At 39.3% G+C, this 10,249-nt stretch overlaps 1 protein-coding gene across 1 annotated transcript in view; it reads left to right on the forward strand.

The window, feature by feature from the left end:
• The first annotated feature begins 2,014 nt into the window (after window positions 1-2,014).
• The window catches only part of LOC122729567 (transmembrane protease serine 12-like), a 47,360-nt gene continuing 39,125 nt past the window's right edge, over window positions 2,015-10,249 (forward strand). The window contains exon 1 of the mRNA XM_043968521.1: window positions 2,015-2,136. Coding sequence (XP_043824456.1) covers window positions 2,049-2,136 — 88 coding nt within the window. The 5' untranslated portion in view covers window positions 2,015-2,048. The remainder of the gene's footprint in view (window positions 2,137-10,249) is intronic.

The raw sequence follows: 10,249 nt of genomic DNA on the forward strand, positions 1-10,249 counted from the left end.
CAATAGGAGGGGATTGCATGGCATCAAAGGCACAAGTGAAAAGGGGAACTTGTTTGGTAAGGATCACCTTTTTCCTCTAAAATAGAGGAAAAGAACAGTACATCTACAGAGAAAGAACTGATGGTATCTGAAAACAGACCAAAACACATTTTTTTTGACAATTCCTTAATCTGAAGTTTTGTTTTTATCTGTTTTCTCTCACAACCTAGATAAGGTAGAATTGTTTGCCATGACTACTCATGTATAATTTATGTTGAATTGTTTGAATTCTTAGGGTGGGTGTGGGACGGGAAGGAGGAAGAGAAGTTGGAACACAAAGTTTAAAAAAAAGTTGATGTCAAAATTTGCTTTTACATGTAATTTGTAAAATAAAGGTCTAAAAAAATTTTAAATGAAAAAAAGAGAGGAAAAGAGACTTTGAGGGTATGGGTAAGGGATAAGGATATAGAAAGCTTCTGAGGTGTGAAATAGGGGAGGTGAGAAAACCTATGATTAATAACTTCAATTTTCTGAGTTTTTCTGAATTTAAGACATCTGCTGAGAGAGAAGTTTGTGGAGGCATTCTGGAGGCGGGAAAATCTCTTTGGGGAGCATATGAGTGGTGGGAAATTGAAAGAATTCCTGTATAGCAATGATCTAACTGAAAGGAGATAACCTGAATTTGTAGTGGTGGCTTGGTTGTAAATCATCTATAAAGTTAGAGAATTATTGGTAATGACTTGAAGTAGAGAAGACCTGGGTTCAGATCCTGCCCTATGCATTGTGTGGCTTTGGTAGACATCCCTCAGTCTCATTTTCCTCACCATTTCCTAGGAAAATGGCACTTAAACTACAGGATTGTTGTGAAGATCAAATAAGATGTTGTAAAGTACTTAGTAAACCTTAATGAACTATATTAATGCTATCTAGTACCACGTCTATACCTATGGGGGCATAGGAATCCTTGTCCTCCAATACAGTTAGGACTTTTGTAGAAAGTGGCATAGACATATTCTGCTTAACCCCAGAAGGCAGAACCAAGCTCAAATTTGGTTTGATGAAAGGAAAGCTTTCCAAACAGTTAAGTGAGCTTTGGTAAAGTGAGTTCTCTTTGGGGGTCCTGGTTGTTGTTGAGAGGTTCTAATAATCAATCCATTCCTAATTCACAGAGGATAGATAAGCAGCCAATGTTGGGGAGGGAATGAATATTGATTAAGCACTTCCTACGGGCCAGACGTGGCTAAGTGCTTCATACATACACACACACACACACACACACACACACACACACACACACACACACACACACGATCCCCATCTCATTGGATTCTCAAGAACACCCTATGAAGTAAGATGAGAAAACCCAGGCAGAGAGGTGATAGGGCCTGCCGGATAAGAGGTAGCTCGGCGGACGGAACACTGGGCCTGGAGTCAGGAAGACCTGAGTTCAAATCAGCCTCAGACAGTTGCTAGTTGTGTGACCCTTACCTCTGTTTGCCTTAATTTACAGAAGGAAATGGCAAACGCTCCTCGCTATGGTCCGCGGGCTCAGGAAGAACAGGACAACACGTGCCAGGCATCGCTACAGATGAGAAAACGGAAGCAGACAGCATTTAGAGGACTCGGGTCTCCCTGACTCCCAACAGAGAGCCGTCTCCACTGCGCCCCCTAGCGGTGGCTGGTAGATCGTGGGCCTGCGGGTCCAAGCCCTTGAAAGATGGGCGGCCTGGTGTTTGGCCCCAGAGGGTAGAAAGCGAACGCCCCTCCCCCATCCCCGCGCTGGGCTGGTTTTCATTTCCTATTTGTTACGGGGGGGGAGATGGGGGGGAGAAGGTGAGAAGGGAAACGCCCCCCTGATTCCCGACAGTCCCTTCCTCCACCGCCTCTCTGTGCCTCCGGCCAGTGACGTCACTACGCAACACGGGATGTGCAGCGTCAAGAGTACGTAGAAGCACTTCCTGCCGCGGGGCCAGCTCGCGCCTCGCGTTGACGTCAGAGAACAGGGAAACAACTCCGCCCCTGCCACCGCCATTTCTTCTCTCTCCCCTCCCCCGCCCCCCTCCCCCAAGATGGGGCCTTGGCTTGTGTGCGCCGCCTTGTGGTTAGGCTGGGGCAGCTTCACGTACGCGAGGGACAAGGTGGCGCTCTTCGACCAGAGTAAGCGCGGCCCCGCCCCCTCTCCTTCCCTCCTCCCCCGGGGGCGGGGCCCCAAACACGTCCTACACACCTTGCTGTGAGTGCATTTCACACAGAGGAGTCGCCGCATTGTCGTCTTCCTGCTTCGGAGCCAGAGAGTTAGAACCTGAAGTCAACCTCCTTACTTTACAGAGGGGGAAACCGAGGCACAGAGTGCGGAAAGGACTTGGCTGGGGTCACATGACTAATGAAGTGGCCCGCGATTGGATTTGAACCCAGGCCTTCCTGACTCCGGTGCTCCGTCCCCCGCCTCTTCATTCCATAAACCTCCCATCATTCCTTATGATCTCATCAGTGTTAGAGCTCCCTCTCTCCCTTCTCTCATTCCTGCCCGCCTGTGATTAGTTTGGTTGGGTCACTTAACTAACAATTCATTAAGTGCCTGCTGTGTACCCAGGGTCTGCAAATGACTCAGCCACTTCCAGTGTCCGATTTTTAGCTCATTATGGGAACAACAAGAGGCAGTGGAGGACTCAATCTGTTGGGGGAGACGACGTGCACACAGCCATGCACAAACCAGATCAGTGTAGGATAAATTGGGAATAATTAGCAGAAGGAAAAAAGTAGCGTTAAGGGGGATAATTCTTTGCAGGCTATGGAAAGATAACTCATAACTGACAGGCAGATTTCCTGAATTAGGGAAAGATCAATCACTGACCACAAAGAAGCCGGTAGGAGACGAATGGAAGAGCCAGCAGTAATTTACTGGAACTGGGTTGAGAAATATGAAGAAATCACTTGAAGGGAGGACCAGCTGCTTTGTTGGGAGACTACTGAGTGGCCAAAGAGGGGTGGAAGCCTGTGGGGAAAGAGCTGAACTCGGCTTTAGCTTGAGTATTGCCTACCAGCTTCATTCAGCTGGAAAGCGAAACTTTTCAGAAGGACCTGGTTATTCTCTCCTCCCTTCTGTGGTCTGAGAGGGAGAAACAAGGGAAAAGACAAGTATTGCAGCTATATTGTTGTAAGATGAGTCTTGACTAGATAATGCAGAAGGCCATTGAATGAGGAGCTGTCTGGCCTTGTCTGCATTACCCAGAGAATTATCCTGAGGAGCTTTGTAGAGTTCTCTCTGGCTGAAGGAAACTGTATGTCATTACAATAGGCACTTTTTTAGTGCTATGTTAAAGGTGATTATGAGTTAAAGGTGATTGGGGAGGGAATGTGCTATGTTAAAGGTGATTATGAGCGGCAGCATCCCTTTGACAGCAGGAAAATAGTAAATTTGCCTATCTGGAGAGAAGTCAGGACCAGAAGGGGAGTGGCTAGCGGAGAAACAGCTTCATATGGTGCAGATTGTTGTTGTTGGTTTTTTTTAGGCAATGGCGGTTAAGTGACTTGCCCACGGTCACACAGCTAGTAAGCGTCAAGTGTCTGAGGCCGGATTTGAACTCAGATACTCCTGAATCCAGGGCTGGTGCTTTAACCACTGCACCATCTAGCTGCCCCCTGCAGATTGTTTTTGAAAGTATCGAGGACATCAAAGCATAAGGTCCAGAGTTGTGAGTTGCCCCCCCAAACACATGGATTTCCTTACTTATGTGCCTCTCTGCTAGGTTCTGTAAGTGTATGCTCACTCTCATAGACTGCAATTCATTCATTGGTGAAAGAATGTGAATCAGGTTTATGCATGCATTTGCCTTATTGTTAAGTAGATGTTTTATATTTAAGAGCTAATAACGTCATGGTGATGATCTTGTGTGCTTCCCATTGGAAGCACAGTGGCAGGGTCTCAGGAGCTACAGTGACAAATTGTAGGAGTGTGTCTCCAACAAAAAGGCTACCTTTGGGACCCTGTCATAACAGAATGCTAGTGGTCCCACTTTGGAAACTCCAGTTCTGCCTTTGTGAGGGAAGGTTGGAGTGAATAAGGTAGCCCAGAGATATCTTCCGTCTTCTGATACTTGCTCCATATAGAAATTATTCAATCTGCTGTAGGCTCTGATATAGATCCTTTTACATTTCCTATATAACAATTACTATCTTTCTCTTGTCCTCACGAATTTGGAGCTGGAAAGGGGTCTTAGAGCACTCTCATTTTATGCTTTAACAAACCAAGGCTCATTGAGATTGTGGTTTGTAGTAGAACCAAGACTCAGAATCTGAGAGTTCAAAAGAACTAGTAAAAACTGTTGGTTTTTTCTAGTGTTTAAAAATGTATTTTTCTAACTGTCCCCTATGGAAAACAGAATAAGAAATTTATGGAACAGAGCAAAGAGCAGTTAGGAAAATATAGCACCAGTTTATTGTTCCATTAGCAAAAGAGATCACAATACAATTGAAAGTAAACCTTCTTTGCTCACTGGTTACAGACCATGGTCATCCAAAGTTTTAGGTCTTTATTGGTAAATTAGTCAGTTCCAGATTGATTAACTTTTGGCTTTCCTGGCTTGTTAGTACAGGATATTCTCAGTTCCATTAGCATTATACAGATCAGTTTGATAGTTCAAACTTGAAAACAATATGACAAGAGTATATGATTTAAAAGGGGTTGTCACAGATAAGAATACCCAGATGTTTTTACATTGGGGAGGAAAAAGAGAATGGCTCCAGTAGATGAAGGTGTTCTTTAGAGAGAGAAACAAATGGAATGCAATACCCCAAATAACCACGGGGTTTGCTTGACACCCACTTGCATGTTGTCTGGGTTCAGTTGGAGGGCATTTTTATCTCATTAATCCAAGGTTTCATAAGAGTCTTAGATAATAAAACAATTCCATCAAATCCAGATAGTTTATATATATTCATTAATCATCTCATTTGTATCTGAATTATTACATTTTGCATAACTAGCTATTAGGGGAGGTGGAGGTGGGGAAGACAAGACAAGAAGAGTCAGATTAATTTATACTTCTTTCACCATCCAGTGAGCCATCCCATATAACAAATAGATTTTTTTAAAAGAAAAAAAGAGGGAAAAATATTTAAAAAATCAGCACAACCAATCAATACATTGAAGAAATCCAAAAAATATGAGCAGTGTGTAGCGCACTTTAACAGAGGGGTAAGGGGGACAGCTAGGTGTTGCAGTGGATAGAGCACCAGCCCTGGAGTCAGGAGGGCCTGAGTTCAAATCCGGTCTCAGACACTTGACACTTACTAGCTCTGTGACCCTGGGCTTAACACTTAACTCTTAACACTTAATACTTAACACTTAACAACACTTAACCCTCATTGCCCAACTCCCCCCCTCAAAAAAAACCCCACCAACAGAAAAACAGAGGGGTGACCTATGAGTGTCCTCTCATTTTTCTTCTTTTGAGGAATATTTAATCTTTATCATTTGTTACATTCACTTTTTCTTTTGTGTGTGGTATTTTCCATTTACATAGTTGTAGTCATTGTGCATATTGTTGTTTTTTAATTAAGTTAAATTAATTTTTGAGTTACATTTTAAGTTCTGAATTGTCTCTTTCTCTTCCTCCCCATCATGCTTTAGAGAAGACCACAATTTGACACAGATATTTTAAATTTGTTATTGTTTTTTCTAGCTCAATAAAATATTCTTTTGGTAATTTAGTTGGGATGGAATTGAACAAATAAACGAGTTTAGGTAGATTTGTAATTTTTATTATATTGGCTCTGCCTACCCATGAACAATTACTATTTCTTCAATTATTTAAATATGACTTGATTAGGGGCAGCTAAATGGTGCAGTGGTTAAAGCACCGGCCCTGGATTCAGGAGTACCTGAGTTCAAATCCGGCCTCAGACACTTGACACTTACTAGCTGTGTGACCCAGGGCAAATCACTTAACCCCCATTGCCTGCAAAAAAACAAAACAAAACAAATATGACTTGATTTATATAAGTAATAATTGTCTTGGTAGGTATATTCTCACAGGTATTTTATGCTGTCTGCAGTTTTCTTAATTGGGGTATCTCTTACTATTTTTTCTTACAGGGTTTTTTTAGTGATATATAAAAATGCTGAAGGTTTATGTGGTTTTATTTTATATCCTGCTACTTCACTAAAATTATTGTTTAAATCAACTTTTTAGTTGAATCTCTAGGATTTTCCAAGTATATTATCATATCACCTGTAAAAAGAGATAGTTTTATTATCTTATTGCCCATTCTGATTTCTTCAGTTTCTTTTTCTTATTGCTATTGCTAACATTTCTGATACAATATTGAATAATATTGGTGATAATGGGCATGCTTGTTTCATTTCTGATTTTACTGGGAAGACTTCTAGCTTATCCCCATTACAAATAATACTTGCTGATAAGTTAAGGTAGATACTTCTTATCATTTAAAGCTACTTATGAGGGCAGCTGGGTGGCACAGTGGATAAAGCACTGGCCATGGATTCAGGAGGACCTGAGTTCAAATTTGACCTCAGACACTTGACACTTACTAGCTGTATGATCCTGGGCAAGTGACTTAACCCTCATTGCCCCACAAAAAAAAAAAAGCTACTTATACTTTCAAGTGCTTTTAATAGGATTGAGTATTGTATTTTGTCAGAAGCTTTTTCTGCATCTGTTGATATAATATGATTTTTGTTTCTTTGTTATTGTCATAATCAATTATGTTAACAGTTTTCCTTATATTAAATTATCCCTGCATTCCTGCTATAAATCTCACTTGGTCACAATGTATAATTTCTGTGATATATTGAAGTAGGCTCTTTGCTAGTATTTTTTTGAGGATTTTTGCATCCATATTCATTCATGAAATTGGTCTATAATTTTCTTTATCTGTTTTTGCTCTTCTTGGTTTAGGTATCAGTACTATATTTGTTTCATAAAAGGAGTTTGATAAAACTCCTTCTTTGCCTATTATTCCAAATAATTAATTTAATATTTGAATTAGTTGATCTTTAAATGTTTGGCAGAAATCACTTTTTTCCTAGGAAGCTCACTTAGAATCTTTTCAATTTTTTTTCTAAAATAGATTTCTTTAGATATTCTTTTTCCTCTTTTGTTAATCTAGACAATTTATATTTTTTGCATACTCTTCAGTTTCACTTAAATTGTTCTATTTATTGGTATGTAATGAGGCAAAATAACTTAATAATTACTTTAATTTCATCTTCATTAGTGGTATATTCACCCTTTCTATTTTTGATACTAGTGATTCGGTTTTCTTCTCTCTCTTTTTAAATCATATTAACCAATGGTTTATCTATTTTATTGTTTTACTGAAGCACAGAGGGGAGTGTGAGAACATTATTAATATTACAGGGGCCCTCTGCTGTGTGAGCATGTGACCACTCTCAACCAATCAGCTTGAAGCAGTGTGTGAAACAGTTGGTTTCGGTCAGTTGGTTTTGGTAGTTGGTGTTGGGAACCTCCTGGGGTTGGTAGCTGAACCAGGAGCGGTTGAGGTAGTTAGGGCTTTCCTATTTTTGTTCTCTCTTTGTTATATATTTTAATAAATGTTTAATACCTAAACTGTTAAACTGTTGTCTTAGTTAGCTTTCCCCACACAGGGGACAGGTAAGGTAACCACACACATTTAGTTTTTACCTGTCATACTATTTTATTGTTTTTTTCATAAAACCAATTCCTAATCTTATTTATTAATTCAATGATTTTCTTACATTCAATTTTATTAATCTCATCTTTAATTTTTAGGATTTCCAATTTGGTGTTTTATTAGGGATTTTTAGTTAGTTCTTCTAGTTGTTTTTTTTAATTGCATACCCAGTTAATTGTTCTGCTCTATCTCTATTCTAATTATTATTATTATTATTATTATTATTATTATTATTATTATTATTATTTTGTGAGGCAATTAGGGTTAAGTGACTTGCCAAGGGTCACACAGCTAGTAAGTGTTAAGTGTCTGAGGCCGGATTTGAACTCAGGTCCTCTTGAATCCAGGGCCAATGTTCTATCCACTGCGCCACCTAGCGTTATAAGCATTTAGAGATATAAATTTTCTTCTGATTATTGCTTTTGCTTCATCCCATAAGTTTTGGTAAATTGTTTCATTATTGCCATTCTCTGTGATAAAATTATTTATTGTTTTACGACGTGTTCTTTAACCCACTTATTCTTTAAGATTAGTTTATTTAGTTTCCAATTAATTTTTAATTTGTATTTCCATGGTCCCTTATCAAATATAATTTTTATTGCATTATTATCTGAAAAGGATACATTTAAATATTTCTGGTTTTATGCATTTAACTATAATTTTTATGCCCTAATATATAGTCAGTTTTTGTAAAGGTACCAGATACTGCTGAAAAAAAGGTATATTCCTTTCTATTCCCATTCAGTTCTCTCCCATCTAGTTTATCAAAGAGTGGATTTATCTCCTTTTTTTCTTATTTATTTTTTGGTTAGATTTATCTAGTTATTATTCCTAAAGGGCTATAAAACTGTGCATACCCTTTGATCCAGCACTACTACTGCTAGGTCTGTATCCCAAAGACATAAAAAAAAAGTATGTGTGTATGGGGGGAATCTATTTATACAAAAAATATTTATAGCAGCTCTTTTTTTACTATAAGTTTTTAGATTTATTTTTCCAATTGGTTGAATTTCTTTTCATAATTTTTTTTAATTAATCTTATTTTTTTAATTAAATTTTCCTCAACCTGTCTAATTTGGTTTTCAAAGTCCTTTTAAAGCTCTTCTAAGAACTCTTTTTGGGCTTGTGAACGTTTTACATTTTTCTTAGAAATAGAAGTAGCTGTTTTAACTTCACTATTTTCTTCTGAGTGTAAACCCAGATCTTCTCTTCATAGTAGTTACTATAGTTGTATATATAGTTGCCTCATTTGTTTATTCATTTTTAGTGGCTTATTTCTTGGCTGTTAACTTTGTGTTGGAGTTAGGTGTGGGAGATAATGTCTCAAGCTTCAGGATTTTTGTACTATTATTTTCTGAGCTCTATTTGGGGACCTGACCTCAGGTACTTCTATCCACCACAGAGCCACAACTAGGGCCCCCAGCAATGCTATCACTGCAAATACTCTTATTCCCAGAAGTTCCTACAGCTACAAGCTTCAGCTCACCGCTCTGTGCTGGAACTAAACCAGGGCCTCTGCTCTCCTATGAGTACCCATAGCCAACAGGATCCTAGCCCTTCTGTAACTGCACTCACCAGCATGTGCTTGTTCCTCCTTACCCACAGCCATAGTCTGGGACCACATCTGGTCAGTGCTCTTGGGCCCTGAGTCCAGAGCTGACAGAGGACCGTGCAATCTTCCCCTGATCAGCTGTCTGACACCTCTTCAGCCTCTGACAGTTATTGAAGCTGAGGCTGCCTCTGACACAGCTGCTCCCAGGGCTCATTGTTTGTTGTTTCAAGATTATCTATCAGGAGGTAACTGCACTTTGATTAGGCCAGGCCCCCATCCTAGCAGGTCAGGTCTTTTCTAATGTCTTCCCCAATTTGTCTTAGGTAGACAACTACTTTATCTAAGTTCATGTTGAGGCATTATTTTAAATTGTGTGTATGGGAATCTGGGAGAGCCAGGTTATTTCCTGCCTTATTCTACCATCTTCCTTCATTCTGCCTCCTGTTTCTGTGGTTATGTTTACTTTAGTCTGCATCAGTCATGTAGATCTTTCCATGTTTCTCCATATTTAACGCATTCATAACTTCTTACAGCATGGTAATATTCCATCATATTCATGTGCTACAATTGGTTTAGCCATTCCCCAATCAATGGGCATCCACTTTGTCTTTCCAGGTTTTTCTGAAACTGTACCTTTCGTAATTAAAAAAAATTCCCATATTTCAATTTTATTTTATTTTCAGTTCCAAACTCTTTCCTTCTTCTCTCACCCCCTTTTCTACCCATTGGGAGGGCTCTTACTTCCAATAATGACTTCTAAATTATTTCAAAACCTTTGTCCCTTGTACCAATTTACCTTTTAAAAGTTTTTAATAAAAATATTAACATCTATTTATATATTGATGGTTTTAAGGAAAAGTTGAGGAAATAAATAAAAATCACAGCATGATTTCCATCATAAAATGTGGCAGTAGTAGGAAGCTGGCACACAACAGGATATGAGTTAGGACAGAATCCTCTTAGATCATAAGTCATAGACTTGCTGGGACTGAATTGGGGTTCTGCTTTCCTTCCAAGACACTTCCCTTTCCTCTGACTCCC

This window comes from Dromiciops gliroides, chromosome 5 (genome assembly GCF_019393635.1).
Source record: "Dromiciops gliroides isolate mDroGli1 chromosome 5, mDroGli1.pri, whole genome shotgun sequence".
NCBI classification, from domain to species: Eukaryota; Metazoa; Chordata; class Mammalia; order Microbiotheria; family Microbiotheriidae; genus Dromiciops; species Dromiciops gliroides.